A 21,698-nucleotide genomic window follows, 5' to 3' on the forward strand; every position below is an offset into this window, starting at 1 on the left:
GCCCCTCCCCTGCTTGTGCACATATCCTTTCTCGAATAATCTTTTAAAAAAATTTTGAGAGAGTGACTGAGCAGGGGAAGGAGCAGAGAGGGAGAGGGAGAAGCAGACTGCCCACTGAGCAGGGAGCCCAGTGTGGGGCTCAGGCCCCAGACTCCAGGATCAGAACCTGATCCAAAGGCAGACATTTAACCCACCGAGCCACCCAGGTGCCCCAATTGCTGGAGCTCTTACAGTAAGTCTTGAAATTGGGTAGACTGGCTCCTACCACTTTATTTTTCAAAATTGTTTTAGCTATGAGTTTTTATTTTTTTAAATTTTATTTATTTGAGTTAGAGTGAGAGAGCATAGGGCGGGGCAGAGGGAGAGGGAGAAGCAGGCTCCCCACTGAGCAGGGAGCCTGATGTGGAGCTTGATCCCAGGACCCTGAGATCATGACCTGAGCCAAATTCAAGAGTTGGATGCTTAACCAACTGAGCTACCCAGGCACCCCTTAGCTATAAGTTTTTAAACCATCTTACTAACTAAATTTACAAAACAATCTTGCTGGGTTATTTGGTTGGAGCTGCATTAAACCTGTGCATCAATTTGACAAAGAATAGACCTCTTTACTAGATCTCATCTTCCAGGCGCCTGGGTGGCTCAGTGGGTTAAAGCCTCTGCCTTCGGCTCAGGTCATGATCCCAGGGTCCTGGGATCGAGCCCCACATCAGGCTCTCTGCTCAGCAGGGAGCCTGCTTCCTTCTCTCTCTCTCTCTCTGCCTGCCTCTCTGACTACTGGTGATCTCGGTCTGTCAAATAAATAAATAAAATCTTAAAAAATATATATACAGTAGATCTCATCTTCCAATCCACAAATAAGGTAGGTCTTCATTGACTTCATTTATCAGTGTGTTGTAGTTTTCAACATACAAGTCCTTAAGTGTTAGAGTTACTTCTAAGTGTTTTTAAAGGCCACTTTAAGTGTATTGTGCTCTTTTGTGTTCATGTAGTCATTGCTAATACATAGAAATAGGTCTTTGTAGGTTTATCTTCTATCCTGAGATCTTGCCAAATTCCATTATTCTAGGTGTTTTTTTACATTCCTAAGGATTTCCTAAGTAGACAGGTATGTCCTCTGCATGATAATTATACCTGGGTCCCACCCCTAGAGACTGACTGAATTAGCTTGCACATTAGGACTTGAAACACCTTCCCTTGTGATTGTGAGGAGCAGCAAGGCTGAGAACCGCTGCTCTTTGAACTAGCTCATCACTGAGTGGAGAGATGCCTTGAGCACAGAGCCAAGTGCCTGCACTCCCCACTAGGCATTTGCGGGCCTATCTTGCTGTCAGGCCAGTGTCCTTCACAGGTTGAGCTTTGCTGCTGAGGAAGACCAGGCCCTGGGCCTAATGACCTGCTGCCCCCACCCCCCGCCCCAAACAGACACCTAGGCTGTGATGGATAGTCAACAGTTTAATGAACAAAAAATACTGAAGTGTATAAAAAGGTGTTTTTGTCTGTCATGTTAAGGGTTCCCATCTTCTAGATGGGGCGATGTCTTCTCGAGGAACTCGAACCTGTTTCTCTTATGGCTCCAGCACCCGGAGGAACTGTCACCACAGTTCTGTGCAGGGTCGGAGCTGTAGTCGCTTTTTCATATAGTCAGAATAGCCTTGTGCTTGGCCCAAGAAGGCCGCCAGTGTTAGACTGGAAGGAACTGCTGCAAAATGGATGTCCATATGGGTACTTTACATATGGGAAGGAGGCTGACCTTGCATCTAAAGCCGGTCCCTCAGCCTGCGGTTCTCCATTTAGGGCAGAGTTCCTTAAGATTCACTTTCTGCCACTTCGGGACCCAGCCCCGCCAGCGGTATGGGTCTACACCAGTGTGAGTGAAACAGAAAAGGCAGTGAAGGAAGGAACCTAGAGGAGAACTGGGGTGAGTCTGGGTCCTAAACCTGCCATCACTCAGCAGAGGGGGGGAAGCAGGTGTGCCCCTTGCTTTCCTCTGCTTCCCCTCTGGGGCTGAGCCACTAGCGCCTTGGTGTCCTGTCCCAGCAGTGGGGGGAAGCCAAGCAGGTGCGACTGCTGTCCAGGCCAGAGCTCAAGTTCTAGTGCTAGGTGATGCCCGAGGCAAAGTAGGGTTACGGGCCGCCACCCCAAGAGTTGGGTGGGCCACAAGCAATCCCCAGCTCCCAGGCATTTCACCCCTACAAGGAACGCAGTCAGCTGGCCAACTAGAGGGCAGCAGGCAGGCTGGCCAAGGCCTTCAGACCGTAGGCATGAGGTTTCCCTAAAACAAACATGAGCTCTAGCTGCTCAGCTGTAGGGCTTCTGAGGCAACCGGGCTGGTAGCATATGGGGCCTGCAGGGGGGCCTAACCCTGTTGGGCACCTGCTCCTTACGGCCAGACCCAACTCCAGAAGCCCTACAGCCAGAGCAGTCTAGAGCCACTCCACCTGCTGTCAGGGTTGCTGCTGACAGGAATGGAGTCCCCGAGAAACCCCTGCCAGGAGGGCCTTGGTCAGCTGCGGAAGCATGCCATAGCGGTGTGGCCTGGATGGCAGCTGTGGCCTGAAGCCCCACCGGGTGGGAAACTGGCCCTTGTGAAGAGAGGATCGGAGGACACCGAGTGCCTGACCCTGGGCAGCTCAAGGCTCAGGACTCCAGTTTTGCTCCAACCTGGACCGCCACTCTCCTGCACTGTTCCTCAACTGGACCTGCGCTGTGTCCCACTTCTCTGGGGTCCCCTGCCTCAGCCATTCCTTGTGCGCAGCCTGGTGGAGAACGGAGGCCGGCCTTGTCCCCTGGTGGGCACTGCTGGCCTGAGGGCTGAGGGGATGACCCCAGAGGGGTGCAGATCACTGTGAGGGCATGAGGAGGGGAGGGGAGGGTGAGGTGGAATGGTGGCTGAGAAGTGACCCTGCAGGCTGCACTTGGCTAGGACCGAGTGCGAGGGTGGCCCGCATGGGCCTGCAGTGCTTCACGGATGCCCCGCTGCCAGTCTCGCGCCAGCTCCGCTGGGGTCACTGAAGCCTGGGAACAAGGACCCTGGGTCAGTCAGTCCTCTCTTCAGAGCCCCCACCCTCTGCAGACCAAGGGGCCGGGTTCAGGCTCCTACCGCGTTCCGCACACCCAGATGGGCTCCATAGAGCAGCAGCACCTTCATGGCCTTGTAGTGGCCGAGCCGCACCGCCTCGTGCAGACCTGTGTCCCCTTCCTGCCAGAAAAGGGTGGGGTCATCCTCCTGACTCCCCCACCCTCACCCCCTGCACAGTACAGTCCACGGGAGCACCCTGGAGCTCAGGCCCCCTGGTGGAGCAGACCCAAACCAAACAGCAAGCGCCTGCCTTGTCCTGGGCATCGATGTGGGCGCCACACGCAATGAGATGCTCCAGGCAGTCACAGTGTCGCGTGCGCACGGCCACGTGCAGGGGGGTGCTCCAAATCTGGGGGGTGAGAATCCGTGTCACCCCTGGGGTGAAGGGACCACGTGCTCTCTTTCCCAGGATGAGGCCAACCCCCAGCCGCATACCCCTCACCTTGTCCCGGGCGTTGACCTGGGCTCCCTGGTTAAGCAGCTGTTTGAGGACATCCAGGTGTCCTCCACGGCAGGCCCAGAACACGGGTGTCCTGTCCAGCTACAAGATGAAAGTATCCATGCACGGGCGTGCTAGGGTGAGGGACAGGGCCCCTGCTCTGAGGATGGGCCCTCCCTGCTTCTCACCAAGTCTCGAGCGTCCACAGCGGCACCTGCCTCCAGCAGCTTGTTCACCAGCTGGCCGTGACCCTTCAGACAGGCCCAGTGCAAGGCTGTGCGGTGCAGCTGTGGGTGGAGATGGGAGATCGGCAAGAGAGCACGGCTGCCCCCTGCAGCCCCTTCCTGGGTCCTATTCCCAGCACTATGTTCCCCGAACACGCATCTGCCCCCTCCCTGCTCGCACCCAGGGCCCCACCATTCCCAACTCAGGAGGCACCACAGGTTAGGGCTGCAGAACAGGAAAGCCCAGCTGTTTCCCAGGCTGAGACTGGAACATGCAAACGGTGGCACCCCTGCAGCTCGGACACTGCAGTCCGAGTTTCCTCCCACTTACTACCTTGTCATGAGCATTGGGGTCCCCTCCATCTGTCAGGTACTTGTCAATCAAGGCCTCCTGGTTCTCTGCAGCTGCCTTCAGGAACATCTCCAGGTCCACAGACTCCGGCTGGGCCTGGGGCTGCGGCTGGGTATGTTAGAGGACAAGACCAAATCACTTTCTCAAACCGCAGGGCTCTGGGGCACCGCCACATCACCACTCGAGCCAGGCAGCTCCCGAGAGCCAGCCGAGGACTACATTTGGTCTGCGGCTGGTACAAACCATAATTCTTAACCACCCCCCACCCCCCAGCCGATTCGGACTGGTGGGGCATCTATTATCCCCATCATGGGTTGCTGTTCTCCCCCCCCCCCACCCCCAGTTTGTTGAAGTCCCAACCCCAGGACCTCAGAATGTGGGCTTATTTGGAAATAGGGTCATCATGGCTGTAATTAAAATGAAGTCACACTGGAGTAAAGGGAACCCTAATCCAGTATGACTGGTGTCCTTAATGAAAGCGGACAAGTGGACACAGCATGCACAGTGACAATGCCATATGAGCTCAAATAGAGATCGGGGCAATGCACCCACAAGCTGAAGAACACCGAAGCCCGCCACCAAGCACCTAAAGCTAGAAGACTGGCGGGGACAGATTCTCCCCCACAGTCCTCAGAAGGAACCGACCCTGCCATCACTTTGATCTCAGAGTTCCAGTCTCCAGAACTGGGAGAATAAATTTCTGTTGTTTAAGCCTGTGTGTGTGTGGTCCCTAGCAAAGTCACAAGGGCTGTGGGGCCTCCAGAGCGGAGCCTCCAGCTGAGCAGGCCCTGACAGCATCCACTCTTCCCCAAGCCCTCCCGTGGGGACACAAAGCAGATTCCTCACCAACTCAAGCCCCAGGTGTTGACCCTTCCGTGTGGCCCTGACTTGTCACTCACCTTAACCATGGACTCAGGTGCCCTGGGGGGGACTCTGCGTTTCAGTCGCTTTTCTCTTCGTCTTTGAACCAAGTTTTCCAAGTCAGTCAGAGTCTCCAGATTGAGTCTGGAGCTGTTAAATCTTTCAAGCTGCGGCACAAGAGCAGGCCAGCGGTCAGCCACGGGGGCGCCAAAGCCTCAGGGGCAGGCTCCTGGTGGGTCCGGCCCTTGTCTCTCCCACCTACAAGAGGACCCAGCCACCTGAGGTCCTCACTGCTTAGAGCCTGTCCGCCCCAGGGTCGGCATCCATCGCCTCCCATCCCCATCACTGCTCACTTTCTTCTTCTTCTCTTCTTCCAGTTTCCACTGCTCCCGGGCCACGGCCTCTTGGGCTCTGGGCCTCCAGGCCCCAGGCCCGCCTCCAGGATCAGGAACTCCATGTCCACATCCCAACACTTTACTTCCAACCCTGTCTCCACATACCTGTAGGAGCAGGATAAGGATAAAGACTCAGAAAAATGAGGAAGCCTTAGAAACACAGCTGTGCAGTACAGGGGTCCTGACAAGAGCTGACCCAGAGATTAGTGTTGTGGATGTCAGAGTGGCCTGAGCCTTTGCAAAGCTTCCTGGCGCTCTGCTGGCATGCCCCCTGATGCCTGTGGCTCTTGGCTCTCACCCACTGTAGTGCTGCCCGGGGCCCAGGAGGATAACTGCCGCCTACCTTGTCCTGTCAGCAGGACACAGGGTCGGGGGCATGACACCATATCTATTTATACTGCTGGGCTTGTGTCCAGGTACGCTCAGTATAGGTGACACCTCAGCCTCCCTCCTGGGCTGTTGTCCTTACATTCCTACCAGATCATGCCATACTGCCACCTGACCCTGAGCTCAGCGGGACAGAGATGCCTCCTGGGTAAAATGCTGAATTCCTGGGTTCAAATCTCAGCTCATGAGGCTCTGTCTCTTCGTCAGGTCAATGGGGTAAAACTAGCATCTTGCTCAAAGGGCTGGGAGGAGGAAACCGGGGCAGAACCTGCCATACAGTGATCTGTTCTTCCTTCCTGCCCCTACCAGGGGTTCAGGAGCTGGGGAGCACTGAGGAACAAGCACGCTAGAGGAGAGGGAAAAGGCTAGAAATGATAGGATGGCAGAGCCTAGGGCTTCCAGCCACGGAAAACAAACTACGTTCTTTTCTATGGTACATGCTGGCAACCTGCCTCTCAGGAGCAGCTGTACCAGGCCGGGTTGGCTGAGGCCCTGGCCCACCATTGTGGGGCTTGCAGGCCAGTGTGACTCCCGGGCCTCACGTCACCAAAACAGACACCCCAAAGTGTCACCCATGTGACCGTTTCTCTCACTCCCGGGGAACTCAAGAGCACCCTTCTTCCTCCCGGACCAAAGTAGCCAGACCCTCTGGACCGTTTCCAGAGCAACAGCTATCACAGCGGCAAAGCTAAACCCACCCTGCGGCCACGCTCCTGTCTTCTGAAGTAGCCTGTGACTTTCTGTTCCGTCCCCCTCCCCACCACCACCCAGTCCAGGGCAAGAGTCAACTCGAGGGTCGTCATGTCCACACCATCACCTGGTATCTTCCTGTTGCTTCCATCTCTCACTGCCTCGCAGAACCAGACGGATACAGCAAAAAACAACTGCATGTTTCCGCTCTTGCACCTATGCTCTGACCCCAGGACGCAGCCACCTGCCTGCCTCTCGCAGGACCTCCTCATTCTGCTGGCCTGGCCTGGGGATGTCTAGACCATGACCTGCCTCCCACCGCCTGCTGCATGTCCTTACCAACTGCTGGATGCTGATGATATCCATGGTCCCCCCTGCTCTTCACGCCCCCGGTGAGAGGTGCTGAGCTGCTCAGCCCTTTTATAGAGAGCAGTGTCCTGGGGGCAGGGCCGACTAGGGGCTCGTGTCTGGGCCAGATAGCTCAGTGGTTCTGTAACACGGACCAAAATACCAGTGTGGGCGTGCAGCCCGCTGAAGGCAGGAGCCGCCCTGGGCTGAGTCAGGTGCACCCTCGGTCACCCACTCTCCTGCACCTGTGTTATCCTCTACACCTGCTCATCAGTTCGACCAACAAATGTAGCCGGGGGGTGCCTGGGCCACTAGAAAAATGTCGAGTGTGAGCGTCCATGTTGCTACAGGTCTCAGCGCCTGAGACTCTGAAAGATCTTGGGAAGGAAAGGCCAAGAGGCTGACCTCTGCGTGAGGAATCTGCATGGCACCTACAGGAGGAAATCAGGCTTCAAGCAGCTTCCCCACTCCCAGACAGCTTCAAGGCTGCCCTCCATACTCCTGCCGCATTCCGTCCCCTGGCGCCCCTTGCTTCTCCCGCACCACCCCGAGAGCCAGCGTATTAAACTACACCCTGGCCAGGCGCCAAGTCCAGCCTGTCATCAGCACCTCCCGCCCCTTGAAAAGCCTTCCATGCCCCATACATGCAGGTCCCCTTCCCGATGCTCTCCTGGGCAGGGAACATGCCATCCCACAGAGAAGCTGGACTGAGATCGGCTCTGGGTCCAAGTACGGAATGTTAATCTAGTCACAAAACAAGCTGTCGCAAGCCACCAAACTTCCTCATTTAAGATGCCCAGCATGCCCTTCACCCAGCTATGCCCTGAATTCTGTCCTGACCTTTGAAAGGAAACCTGATAGTAAGACTCCAGAACTGGGAGCTGCATGACCAGGGATGACCAGAGGGAGAGGGAGGGAGAGAACTACAGGTCAAGGACAGCCCAGGCCCTGAAGGGCTGGGAATGGTTCCACCCACAGCTGGCTTCTCAGTAAATACATCCAAGTTTTGAGACTTAGGGAATCCAGAGCTTTTAAAAGAAATTCAGTCCTTATGTGTTAGGGGTTTTTGGTCAAAGATGCTTTCTTACCATTGGCTATGAAGAGGGAAAGTTGCCTAGACTAGAGTGAGGGTAAATAAGAAAAGCAAGACAGCTCTGGACTCCCCAGTCTGCCAACTACAACTCCTCTTCTTCAACATTCAAGGCCAAGGGCATTTTGTACCAACAGGATTCATCTGAAATTCTCACCAGAAAACTAGTTTCTTCCACAGGAAATTGACTGGTATTAATTCTTAACAAATCACTCCTTGTAAAAAACCCAAATGTAACAAATAAAGCTCAAGAGGCTCCTGACAAACTCCTCTCACCACAGCAGACCCAGGGCCACCACGGGTACCGGCGTAACACACCCTCCTGACTTGTTCCCTGTAATCGTGTGCATGTACATGCAGGTTTCCATAGACCTGTTTTAAGAGGCGTCATACTGTGACTGCAACTCAGGACCCTTTCCGCGTTAGTCTACACAGTACTCCAATGACTCCTGTACCAGAATTTAATCATTTCCCTAGCTGGGAGCACTTAGCTTACCTCCTTTCTTCCTTACATTACAGCACATGCTCTAATGCACAACTCCATAGATGTCTCTGTAAATAACCATCTTTGTACATGTGGACATTTCTCTAGGTAGCTACAGAGAAATCAAATTATTGGCCCTACTCACCTAAATTTTAATAGAAATTGCCAAACTCCTGTCCATGGTGGGTGTACCAATTTCCATGAAGAGACACCAACAAAGTGATGGTAAGAAAGAAATAAAGAAAAAAAAAAAAAAATATATATATATATATATACACATATACACACACACACAAAAATATATTCATATACACATAAACAGGATTAATATCCGGAATATATAATCCCTATGAATCAATAAAAAGAAGAAAATCTTTAAACAGTCCACATGTATGGACAGAAAGTTCAGAGAAGGTAGGTGGCCACTAGCAACGCACAACAAAGCAAAAGCACTCATTCTATCAGGTTGTTAAAATCGAAGAAAGTAGAAGTGGGTGCTCTGACATAGTCTGGGGCCCTCTATCTACTTGCTCATCTAACCTCCACAAAGCCTCTGGGGCAGTCCCTGTTACAACCATCCTCACCACAGATGAGGAACTAGGGGCAGATGGGCAAAGTGACCTTTCCCAAGGGCTCAGCTAGGAAGCAGATTTTGTCAGATGTCCCCCAGTTTCTTCTAATACTTACATAGTTCTGTTTTTATATTTAGGTCTTTAATCTACTTGAAGTTTATTTTTGTGCATGGGATGAGGTAAGGATACAGTTTTATTTTTCCAAACAGATAGATGTTTCTACATGAGCTAATTTAGAGTATGATCATCTGTCCAGGTTTAAGCACCTGCAGCCCCACAACTACTCCCTCGCTCCCACAGCGGCCAGAATGGGGCTCTTCGGGCCTCAACGTCCCACCCTGCAGCACGGATGCACGCCACGACAGGGGGTAGGAGTGCTAGTCTGGGTCCTCTTGAATGGCAGCCCAAGACAGAAAGGTGGCGGCTCAGGTGGCCAGCAGGTCCCACAGGTCACTGTCGCAGGGCAGCAGGTCACATGCTAGGCGTGCCTTCCGATCCCGGACAGCCTTCAGGGTTGGGCTGTGTTCCAAGAGCAGGGAGCAAATGTCCATATGACCCTTCTCAGCAGCCTGTGGAGAAAGATGCCAGATTCAAAAGCCATAATCCCACTGGGCCCTGCCCTTCCTTGCTCCACTTCGGGGAATCTCTTGGTCCTAAAACAGGTCTTGTGGAAATGGAAGACACTGGCTATCTAAGTAGATTTCCCCTAATTCCGGGGCACCTGGGTGGCTCAGATGGCTGAGTGTCTGCCTTCGGCTCAGGTCATGATCTCCGGGTCCTGGCTTGACAGGCAGTCTCCTTCTCCCTCCGCCTCTCCCCCTGCTTGTGTTCTCTCTCTCAAAATAATAAAATACTAAATAAATAAAATATTAAAAAAATAAAAAATAAATAGATTTCCCCTAATTCCTACCAAAGTCCAACAACTTGCAGGAAGATTGGTGGAATTATCTAGTGCTTTTCTTGGCAGTTAGCTTGAGTTTTTCTTTCTTGTGTTCTCTGCTCCGCAGCCATTCTTCTCTGTCCAGGTTTGCACATTAAAAATAAATATAGACAGGCGCCTGGCCAGCTCAGTTGATGGAGCATGTGACTCTTGGTCTTGGGATTGTGAGTTTGAGCCCCATGCTGGGTGCAGAGATTACTTAAAAATAAAATCTTTAAATAATCAAAAACAAATATAGAAACTTGGATCTCTTAAGTATCTTTTATAAATGTTCAGTCCTCTATCAGCTGGGCACCGTAGGCACAAGATATACCAGACACAGCCCCTGCCCTCCAGGAGTGTGCAGATGAGCACAGAAAAATGGGTTCAGGTACTTGGCTTTCTCCTCTTCCTTTGAAATATACTATCCCAACTTGGATGTCAATTTTTAACCTACCTTCTCCAGAAAAGATTAAGGTGATTTACACAGATTAGCTTATATAACTTCCATAATAACCATCAGAGGTAGGAACTATCATCATTCCCATTTTACAGATGAAGAAACTGAAGTTCATACATGGTAAGTGACTTGGCCAACGTCACAGAGCTTGTGTGGCAGCCTGGGGATCCTAAACCAGGTCTGTCTGACTGCCACGTCTCGACTCTTAACAACTGTGTTACACCACTCTATTCCCTCTCAACAGTCAGACTGAGGCACCCCGGGGGTTTCTGAGAGGTGTCAAAATTAGTATTAGTAGCAAATACCACCTCAAATTTGAATCCAGATATTTAGCCAGTCCTCCTAATGAGTACAGACATAAGGTTCCCAGTTTTGTCGCCTCAATTCAGTCAGTGGTATGTTGTGAGCAGTTCTGGGGTGCATTCTGGGAAGATGCAAGATGCAGTCCAAAGAATTTTGTACAATAAAAGGTACCAACGTTCCAAAGTAGCTTATTTTTTTAAAAAAGAAAGAATTCGTAACTCCTCTCATATCTGCATCCCCTGAACGAAAGGGCTGGAGGCTGCAAGAAGGCCTCAAGTTGTAAGACCTGCCAGCACCAGGTGTGCAGTGTCCTCCTGGTACACACCCTCCAGGGGACTTATACCATCCCAGCAACAACAGTGTGGACCACTGAGAAAGCAGCAATCTGCCTCTTCAGCTAGCAAGGATCTTAAAAGAAAATAAAATGACATCTAGTTGTTCACTCAGCGAATATTCACTGGGCACCTGTGCTGAGAGCTGGAGCCACCACAGTGAACAAGATCAAGTCCTTCGCTATCTCTCGGAAGAAAGCGCTCATACAGAATCTCAAGAGAGAGAAAAGCTCTAAGAAGTCAAGTGCAGGGTGCTTTTGCGCCGTTGGGGAAGCCACCCATGCCTGAGAACAGGGAGACCCTCTGCAGGTGTGATACAGAAGCTGAGATCCAGAAAGGACAGCAACAAGACAGGTGAAAACTAGGAGGGGAGAGGCATCTGGACAGAGATAGCGTGACATGTAAGGCTCTGGAGTGTCACCGTGATGGGTCAAGAAACTGGCCTGAGGATAAAAGACAAGGGGGTGAAGATAGGGACATGTGGCTGTTCAGTTGGAAGAACATGAAGTCCTGATCTGGGAATGGTGAGTCTGAGCCTCACGCTGGACACAGAGATGGCTTAACTTAAAAAAAAAAAAAAAAAAAGAAAGAAAGAAAGACAGAAAGAAGGAAACTGGAGGAGGGAAACGCTGACATCTTCCCACGAATGCACACAAGTGTAATATAACTGCAAATCCTCGGACTGTGAAATAGTCACATCTGGCTTCCTAAAAATTAATTTGGTCCTTGAAATACCCTCCCACCCAACTTCTTACTGTGATAAGAACACTTCAGATGAAATCTGACCTCTTAACAAATCAATCAACCTACTTATAATTTTTTGGTAATTGTTCTTTTTGTTTAATGATAGCCACCCCCCACCTTCCACACTCAATGTGGGCTTGAACTTATAACCCTGAGATCACAAGCCCCATACTCTACTCACTGATCCAGCCGGGCTGGCGCCCTTCCTAACAAACCACCCGCGCGGTCACCCACAGACGCAGTGTCATCTGCTGCGCTTCATCTACTTTCCTCAGGGACAATGCGCCAGCTCAACAGCACCTCCAGACCGCCCAGCCACCACCGTCCCACTCTGCTCCTGTGTCGGGACTATTTTCTACACAGGCACACCCCATTTTATTGCCCTCTGCTTTACTGCATTGTGCAGACACTGTACACACTGAAGGTCTGTGGCGACCCCACACCGGGCAGGTCTGTAGGTGCCATTTTCCCAACAGCGTTTGCTCACTTCGTTATCTGGACACATTTTCATTAACTCCCTAACTATTTCAAACTTTTTCATCATCATCATTATATCTGTCATCTGTGGTCACTGATGCTACTACTGTAATTATTTTGGGATGCCAGGAGCTGCACCCATATTAGACAGCAAACTTCATTTATAAACTTGTGTCCTGACTGCTGCTCTGGCACCTGTTCCCCAGTCTTTCTCTCTTCCCCGTGGCTCCCTATTCCCAGAAACTCGACATTGAAAGTAAGTCAATTAATAACCCGGCAATGGCCTTTCAGCGCTCAAGTAGAAAGGAAGAGTCAATCAATGTGGCGAAGTTCATTGCTATCTTAATGTAAGAATCAGTGTGCCCCAGCCATTTCTTAAACCTTCAGCAACTACTACCCTGACCTCCCTGATACCCTATGCAGGTATCCCCATCGCGCTAAGGCCCTCTACCAGTTAAAAGATTACAACTTGCTGAAAGTTCTGATGATGGTTAGCATTTTTTAGCAAGAAAGTATTTTCAAAAAGGTACATACGACAATGTTTTTTTTTTTTTTTTTTTTACATAATGCTAGTGTACACTAAATAGACTACAGTATAGGATAAATAAAACTTTTATGTGCACTGGGAAACAAAAAACTCCTCCAACTTGCTTTATTACGGTGGTCGGCCTATCTCTGAGGTGTGCCTGTGCCTCACATAAGAGGCATCATGACATATAAAAACCAAAACAAGGGCGCCTGGGTGGCTCAGTGGGTTAAGCTGCTGCCTTCGGCTCAGGTCATGATCTCAGGGTCCTGGGATCGAGTCCCGCATCGGGCTCTCTGCTCAGCAGGGAGCCTGCTTCCTCCTCTCTCTCTCTGCCTGCCTCTCTGCCTACTTGTAATCTCTCTCTGTCAAATAAATAAACAAAAATCTTAAAAAAAACAAAAAACAAAACAAAACCTGTTGGGAAAAAAATAAATAAATATTTTTTTGGGGGGGTCAGAGGGAATGGGGGTGGGGGAGAGCGAGCGAGCGAGCGCACAAGCAGGGGGAGCAGAGGCAGAGGGAGAAGCAGGCTTCCTGCTGAGCAAGGAGTCTGACGTGGGACTCAATTCCAGGACCCTGACATCCTGGACCCTGCGTGAGGCAGACGCTTAACCGACTGAGCCACCCAGTCTTCCTATATTTCTTAAATATCTCTACTAGTGTTTCTACCAAAGTGTTAGCCCTATTCCCATCATACTTAAAAAAAAAAAATAGTATGTATTATTCAATAGTCAGAAGTACAAAATAAATAAAAATAACAACTCTATCTTTGTGGGGGTAACATTTCAAGGTTGCTGTCACTGAGCAAGCAACCTTTCTGTGCTAACGTGTTTCTGGAATCCAAGTTGATTGCCAGGGATCTGCCAACCTTTAGGTGTCTGTCCTGCCTGAGGTGACCAAGGAGAATGTGTGGAGTAGGAACACCGGCTCCTAATAGCTCTCCTCCTGGAAAAAAGCTCACTGGTGTGTCTTGTCTTCTAGTGGCTGAGAACTGGCCATGTGAGATGCTAGAGGGAATAGAATGTAGTGTGTGATTATAGAGCACTGTCTGAGAGCCAGGTCTCTAAAAGGACAGAGTGGGCACAAATTTTTTTTTTTTTTTTAAAGATTTTATTTATTTATTTGACAGAGAGAAATCACAAGTAGATGGAGAGGCAGGCAGAGAGAGAGAGAGAGAGGGAAGCAGACTCCCTGCTGAGCAGAGAGCCCGATGCGGGACTCGATCCCAGGACCCTGAGATCATGACCTGAGCCGAAGGCAGCGGCCCAACCCACTGAGCCACCCAGGTGCCCCAGTGGGCACAAATTTTCAGTGGACTGCAAAAAGTGTCTGCCACAGGTTCTCCTGGTACATCATGCAGTCAACTACTTAAATTTTTTCTTAAAATTCACAAAAGAATGCATTTACAGATATATGCCAAAAATATGCATAAACCACTTCTCTAAAATATATAAGCCATAACCTGCCTTGAGCAGGGTGTCCTGGAAGACTGAGGTACCATGGGTTAGGGTGGAAGGGAAATGTTTTCATGCTGCACTGTTTTGTATCCTCAAACTCCTCACTACGTGTAGGAATTTCCAGTCAGAAGAAAGTTAAAGTGATCACCCTGGCTACCATTCGGAAAGTGGGCTGCAGGGGTAGGCGTGAGTAGGTGTGAGCTTCAGAAAACTAACTTCATGGAAGAGCATTCATGACAGATTATGAAAGCAAAGAAAAAAATGATGCTGTACATGTAATTCGAATTTACATGCACAGGGGAAATGCTGGCCTGTTACACATTAACCCTCAGGTGATGATTGGTAAGCAATGACATCACAAGTGCTTTTCTGCTTTCCCCATGTTCTCTACAGTGAACATGTTATCATGTTTATAATGACAACAACCAAGTTCGTGAAGTTGGGGAGGGCAGCATACCTTATGCAGACTTGTCATGCCATCGTCATCCACCAACCTAGGGTTGGACCCGTGAGACAGCAGGAGCCGTGCGATTTCAGTGTGCCCACAGTAGCTGGCCCGGTGCAGAGCTGTGGCGCCCCCATGGGTTTGGGCATTACACTTAGCCCCGCTTTCCAGCAGGAACTGACATACGGCATAGTGCCCGTTGCGGCTGGCATAGTGCTGCAGGGAAGAGAGACCAAGGTCAGATGGCAGAGCCCAGGCAGACAAGGGCGGTGGGCAAGTGAGAGCATGGGCTCTGGAGCAAGAGGATGTCAATGACCTCAGGGGCTACCTCCGTTAGCCATGGGACCTAGCCAAGCTTCTTCATTTCTAGCATCAGTTTCTTCAACAGGAAAATGGGGATAATAATCATTCCTACCTCAAAGGATTGTTAGGTAAATGAAATTAAATAAAGGATATAAAGCACTTAATACTTAAGGAAGAAACAAACAAACCAAGAACAAGGTTCGCACAGTGCTTAAAACTGAAAACCTGCTGGGAGAGAAGAAAGGGCAAACTAAAGGCAACATGACCCCTTCCGCATGGAGAGCAGGTATCCCGAGTGCAGGTTTCCCTCCCCAACTCACCAGAGCAGTGTAGCCAGCTGAGTCGGGCTGGCTAGGGTCTGTTGCCTTCTGGATGAAATATTTGACTCGGCCTAGGTCTCCATTCAGGGCTGCCGACCAGATTCCTGTGGAAAGACAACTGAAGTGCTGAATAATGCCAAGTGACTAGAGACTTTTAGTGCTTCCTTTACCTCATCACCTCTATTTTCTCATCTATACAATGGGGATTTATTCATTCAACAAATATTAACTGAGGGGCATCTGGGTGGCTCAATTAGTTGAGCTCCTGACTCTTGGTTTGGGTTGAAGTCACGATCTTAGGGTCCTGGGATCGAGCCTAGAGTCAGGCTCGGCACTCAGCTTGAGATTCTCTCTCTCCCTCCGCCCCTCCCATCCATCCATCCATCCATCCATCCATCAATCAATAAATAATATCTTAAAAAAATTTAACTGAGATCTCTGTGCTAAGGACTGTCCGAGCAGCTGGTGCTACAGTTGTGAACAAGACAGACAGGAGCTTTGTCGAATCAGGACAGTATGGTTCGGCAGACATAAATCCCTTCTTCCCATTTTAAACACATAAATATTAAATAAAGTAATGTTTAAAATGTCTGAATATAGAAGCAAACTCAAAAGCAAGAAAAGGACACTGCCAGTTGCCAGAAGAAGGTGAAAACCATAGCCAAAGTGGTGAGCAGGGCATCCACCTGCAGAATCCTGGAAGTCTGTGTAAATGGACACACACCTTAGAGGCTTTGGCTTGAACAACTAGGCAGGGTCTGGAGCAAAAGCTGCAGGTCAGGTGCATGGCCAGGAAGAGAGACAACAAAGTTCTATACACAAAGCTGGGAGGCAGAAGTACCACCTCACGCATGAATGGGGCCTGGAAAATTTTCTACTTTCCTGTTCTGAATAGCAGCAGAAAGCAAGCTGCCAGGCCCAGGCACTTTACTTACTCAGCAAGTATTTACTGCATACTTATCATGCATCTGGCACTGTTCTGGGAATTAGAGGTCAGCCAAGAATTAAAGGTCCCCAATTCCCAGGGCTGCCCCCAAAATTCTGGTCTCATGGAGGTTACTTTGGTTACTTTCTTCTTTTTTTTTTAATTAATTTATTTATTTGAGAGAGAGAGCGAGAGAGAGCATGAGAGATGGGAAGGTCAGAGGGAGAAGCAGACTCCCTTGGAGGAGGGAGCCTGATGCGGGACTCGATCCCCAGACTCCGGAATCATGACCTGAGCCAAAGGCAGTGGCTTAATCAATTGAGCCACCCAGGCACCCTGGACGTTACTTTCTTTCTCTCTCTTTTTTTGTTCTAAAGATTTTATTTATTTGACAAACAGAGATCACAAGTAGGCAGAGAGGCAGGCAGAGATAGGAGGAAGCAGGCTGAGCAGAGAGCCCAATGCGGGGCTCGATCCCAGGACCCTGGGATCATGACCTGAGCTGAAGGCAGAGGCTTTAACCCACTGAGCCACCCCGGTGCCCTGGAGTTTACTTTCTAATTAATGAAACAGATAAAGAAAAAAAAAAAAAATGAAATAAGTCAGGTGGTGCTAAGTGCTATGAAGAAAAATAAAACAGAGAAGGGATACAAGCAGTGGTCAGGGATGGCATCTCTTATGACATCTGAAGAGAAACTTAAAGGAAATGAGAAAGGCACCATTTCAATAGGTGTGAGAATACAGCAAAGGCAGAAGAAAACTAAAAAATCAGATACCATGACCCACTCAACTTGGAGATGTGGGATATATATTTATATTTGTTTGTTTTTGCATTTTTCCCGTCATGTAAATTTTATTAACTGCATATTTTTTCCAGGTTTATGGAGAAAGAGTTGACATAAATCACTGTACAAGGAGACTTATATCTATTCACAGCCTTAGGGAACAAGACCCACAAGCTAAGGCTCTGTCATAAAAATAGGTCAAGTGGATGCTACACAAACTGCACAGAAGCAATTTTTAAAAAATGTCCTATGGGGGCACCTGGGTGGCTCAGTGGGTTAAAGCCTCTGCCTTAGGCTCAGGTCGTGATCCTGGGCTCCTGCATCGGGCTCTCTGCTCAGCAGGGAGCCTGCTTCCCTTCTTCCCTTCCTCCCTTTCTGCCTGCCTCTCTGCCTACTTGTGAGCGCGCGCGCTCTCTCTCTCTATCGCTAATAAATAAATAAATAAATATCTTTTTAAAAAAAAAAAAACAAAAATGTCTATGAGGATACCTCCACAGGCCAACACAGGTGTGGCTCTGTTGCAGATAATCTCTAACAAGAGAAGACACCCCCCCGCAACCCCACCAGCTCAAAAATTAAAAGCTGCAAAACAAGAAGTAATCCACCGCCACGAGATAGTCAGCAAATACAACAAATGGAAAAATGCATACTTCAAAATGAGCCATAAGAGCACAATCTAAAGACTTCAAAACAATCTTTAATGTGTTCAAAAAGAAAAAGGAATACAATCCACAAATCAACAGAACATGAGGGAGGAAAAAAAAGGACAGGGAGGTCTAAAACAAAAGCAGGGGCGCCTGGCTGGCTCAGCCAGTAGACCATGTGACCCTTGATCTCGGGGTCATGAGTTTGAGCCCCAGGCTGGGTGTAGAGATTACTTTTAAAGTCAGTAAATTAAAAGAATAGAATCACTGAAATAAAACAGTAACAGATGGTTGGGCAGTACTGCAGACCCACCGGAGAGGGAATGAGTGACTTGGAAATCACCAAGAATGCAGAATGGTAAAGAGAAAAATATTAAAGAGAGGTAAGGAAACATGAAAGACAGAATGTACCAACATATGTCTGAATTAAACAAACTATCTACTATGGTAAAATGACCAAACACCAAGCATCGAGAGAACATCTGAGTTACCAAAAAGAAAAGCTCATTAGTCACTGAAGAATTATTATTTTTTAAAAATTTAAAGACTTTATTTATTTATTTGACAGACAGAGATCCAAGTAGGCAGAGAGGTAGGCGGAGAGGAGGAAGCAGGCTCCCCAATGAGCAGAGAGCCCGATGTGGGGCTCAATCCCATGATACCGGGATCATGACCTGAGGTGAAGGCAGAGGCTTTAACCCACTGAGCCACCCAGGCGCCCCAGTCACTTAAGAATTATAATCAGATTATCAGGATTTTTTTAAGTTTAATTTTTTAGTAATCTCCACAATGACTCTGAGATCAAGAATCACTCACTCTTCCAACTGAGCGCTCCCAGTGAAATTCTTAACAGCAGTAGAAGATAAAGAAGATAAATAACATTTCCAAAGGTCTGAGTGGGGGGGAATACATTGTCAGTCTAGAATTTTATACCTAAGTAAGCTACAGTTGAAAGAGAAAGAGAGAGAGAGAGATGGAGAATCATACTCACTGAAAAAAACTTTCAAAGGATATATTTTAGGGAAAGGGAAAATGAACCCAGAGACAGATATGAAGAAGGGGGGGGGGAAGCCCACGTGATAAGGATCTTTCCCTTGTGGGGAAATAAATAATGAGTAAGCAAAAAAAGTAGCATCAGGTTATAAAAACTGCTTTGATGAAAGCAAGGGGATACAGAAACCTGGAGAGGAAGGGGCCCTACTTTGAACAGGGCCAGGTTTCCTTCTCAACAGCTGCAAAACTGACAGCCCAGGCCAGTTAATTCTTTGTTACAAGGAACTGTACCGTGCATTGTAGGCTGCAGATCAGCATCCCTGGCCTCTATCTACTATATGACCGTAGCACCCTCCCAGTTTTAACACCTGAAATTGTTTCTAGTCATTGCCAAAGACCCTTAAGGGTCAGAACTGCACCCTCCCCACCCAACTGAGAACTACTAGAATGGGGTGTTGTTGCCCATCCCCTAAGTTGAGAACTACCATAATTCGGTGTCCAGGGTCCCTCTCTCCAAGGAGGTGACATTTAAACCAAGACCAGAAGGAAAAGCATTAGCTAGCCTAATGCTGCAGGAAGTTCATTCCAAGGAGCAAGTACCACGGCTTTAAGTGAGAGAAATCCTGCATATCTCAGAAACCAAAATAAGCCCAGTGTGGCCAAAGCATAGTGAGTGGGAAAAGAAAAGACTGAGAAATAAAGTGGAGGCAGAGAAGTAGAATAGGCAGCAAGAACATCACACAGTTGTGTGAGCCGTGAAGGGAATCTGAACTTATTCTGAAAACAATGAAATAATGTGATTTAATATCTTCAAAAGGTTACTCTGGCTTCTGTGTGAAGCAGAAAACTTTGGAGGAGGGCAGCAGTGGGAGGAGGAAGGCCCAGGAGCGAACTGCTTCAGGAGCCCAGAGCGTGGCGACGCGGAGGGAGGTGGACTGGCGCACGAGCCCCTTAAGAGCAAGTTAGATCAGAACGCATATAAAACCGTAGCATCCACCCAGAGCTATGAAAATGTTATTACTGCATAAGCTGCCTCTGCACTGACACACGGTACACAGCCTCCGAGGAAGAGCGGACTTGTTTTTCAGCTCTACTCTTTTCCTTATAGGCGATATAATCTCCTTAGAGTGTGGGGTAAAGGAGTTACCTCTCCGGGCCCCAAAGCTAAGAGATATCACCACCGGCGTGGAGGACCAGCTCGGCCATATCTAAAGCATTCATGGCCTGCCACATCAGGGCTCACATCGGTCAGCACGTTAGTTCCCTTGGCAGCGCAGCACCCCCTCTGAAGCTCCATGCCCTCGGGGTGGCTGCAGTACCCCGGCTGCAGATTCTGCTTTCTGACACTCCCCCATACACACCCCCACACCCACGCCCAACCGCCCGCACGGGCCCGAGCCTCCCCGGGGCGCACCAGCTGAGGGGCCGGGCCCCGCCCCACCACTTGGAAAAGTTACTGAAACCAGGCTCTCGGCTTCCCAACCTAGACCCGAGACCAAGTTTCTAGTGGCCGGGCTCGTGCCGGGTCCCTGGAGGGGTCTCAGTGATGCGGGGGCTGTGAGCCCACCGTCCGCCCACACGCCCATTACGCCCACTGCGGCCCTCAGGTCCCCGCTTCTCTCCCATCTCCTTGTCCAGAGACCTGGAGAGAGCCGGGAGTCTCACCCCTGTCGAAGTCCATCTCGTCCAGCGTCTGCTGCACGCCGGACGCTGCACCCGGCCAGGAGCAGCACGGGCCTTCCGCACAAGGTTGCGGCGCCGCCATGTTGACCCCGCAGCTAGCTCCGCCCCGGCTGTTGTGCGCACGCGCGGCCGCGGCGTGGCCGGGGGGGTGGGGGGGCGGGGCCGACGCGGCAGCCCTAGAGCCAGGGCCTGGGATCAGTCCGCACGGCGGCTGCGCCAGTCCTCGGAGGCCAACCCCGGGGGCTTTGGTTCGGGAACCAATCGAGGCGGCGGGGCGGGGCTTGTGGTTCTGCACCGTGCTCCGAGACCGCCGCGCGAGGGCGCCCCAGGCTAAGCGGAGTGCCGAGGGTGCTGCGCTAGATCACCAGATCCGGACTGCAGGCGGACCGCCCGCGGGCCGCCAGCCTTGTAGGGTGTGGGGACGCAGTGGGCGGATGGGCCGCCCGCCAGAGCCCAGCCCTCCACGGCTCCCTACGTCCCACTGGTTTTCCTAGGACGGGGAGTCGCCGGGCGCGCCCCAAGGTCCGCCCCATTTCTCGGCACCACCCAGGCCCAGTGACCTCGCTTCCCCTTCTCTGCTCTCGCGCCACCTCACTATTTCCTGAAAACCCGTGGGAAGCAGGTGGCCACCACCTTTGCCACTAGGAGCACATACGCCCCAAGGGCAAGAACAGAGCCTTGGGTTGTGCCAAATCACCCAGCCCCAGTGGGAGCGGAATTTACTGTATCGATCTTCATATATCAAAACATCCTGGGGGCTGAGGTTAATGACCAAGCTGAAAGCTTAGCATACCCAGAAGTCGGCCATCACAGCCCTTTCCTAAAGCTAAGGACACAGGGCAGCAGCCCCTTTCAGCCACTGCAGGCCCTCCAGAGCAGTCAAATGAAGGAAGTCCATTTCACGACTGCCTCCATCTGTGGGCACGAATTACAGAATCCAGGGTAAGTCTTCCGTTCCTTACAATTATCTGGGCCCTCCCTGTACCCATTCCTTGCATAGGTTAGTGGCTTGGTGCACACTTGGGGGGGCAGCGGGGAAAGTTCCATGTTCCATATAGCCGGAGCATTCAAGACTAAATTCCTGGAGGGTAGGAAGAAGGCTGAAAGTCTTCTGGAAGTAACTACCTTTCCTCCCCTAGGCTAATTGGGAGCCCCATCCTCACATAAGCTAGTCCATACAACCTTAAGCTCTTTCTAGAAGTCCCCCTCCTTTAGCCCCTCACTCCCACTTCCCTCTCCCCATAGTTCTGGGAAGCCAGGCCCCTCCTTTCCCGCCTTGTCCCAATGCCCTAACTTCTCCCTCTGACCAGAAGCCAAAGCTGGCTCCCAGGAGGCTCTGGCCCTGGTCGGGTTCCCAGCCCCAAAGCTACCACTGTGGGAAAACACTGGAGCCTGGACTATCTTCCCTCTGGCACAAGTAGGCAGGGACATTAGCGACAGCTGCACTACAACTATGGG

General features: G+C 50.3%; 2 protein-coding genes across 2 annotated transcripts; both read right to left on the minus strand.

Moving 5' to 3' along the window:
* Nucleotides 1-1,432: 1,432 nt before the first annotated feature.
* On the minus strand, nt 1,433-8,599 carry LOC122916439 (ankyrin repeat domain-containing protein 23-like). The gene is made up of 9 exons (XM_044263842.1): nt 6,767-8,599; nt 5,309-5,455; nt 4,994-5,122; nt 4,077-4,202; nt 3,707-3,805; nt 3,522-3,620; nt 3,330-3,428; nt 3,101-3,199; nt 1,433-3,015 (listed from the first exon to the last, which is right to left on the minus strand). The coding sequence occupies exons 1-9, from the start codon at nt 6,791-6,793 to the stop codon at nt 2,920-2,922; spliced, it is 921 nt and encodes a 306-aa protein (XP_044119777.1). The 5' UTR covers nt 6,794-8,599; the 3' UTR covers nt 1,433-2,919.
* A 497-nt stretch (nt 8,600-9,096) lies between these two features.
* On the minus strand, nt 9,097-20,340 carry LOC122916440 (ankyrin repeat domain-containing protein 39). Its single transcript, XM_044263843.1, has 4 exons — nt 20,223-20,340; nt 15,211-15,314; nt 14,600-14,803; nt 9,097-9,490 (listed from the first exon to the last, which is right to left on the minus strand). Exons 1-4 carry the CDS (start codon nt 20,320-20,322, stop codon nt 9,347-9,349), a joined length of 552 nt encoding a protein of 183 aa, XP_044119778.1. The 5' UTR covers nt 20,323-20,340; the 3' UTR covers nt 9,097-9,346.
* Nucleotides 20,341-21,698: the final 1,358 nt, after the last annotated feature.

The sequence above is a fragment of the Neovison vison genome, chromosome 8 (assembly GCF_020171115.1).
Source record: "Neovison vison isolate M4711 chromosome 8, ASM_NN_V1, whole genome shotgun sequence".
NCBI classification, from domain to species: Eukaryota; Metazoa; Chordata; class Mammalia; order Carnivora; family Mustelidae; genus Neogale; species Neogale vison.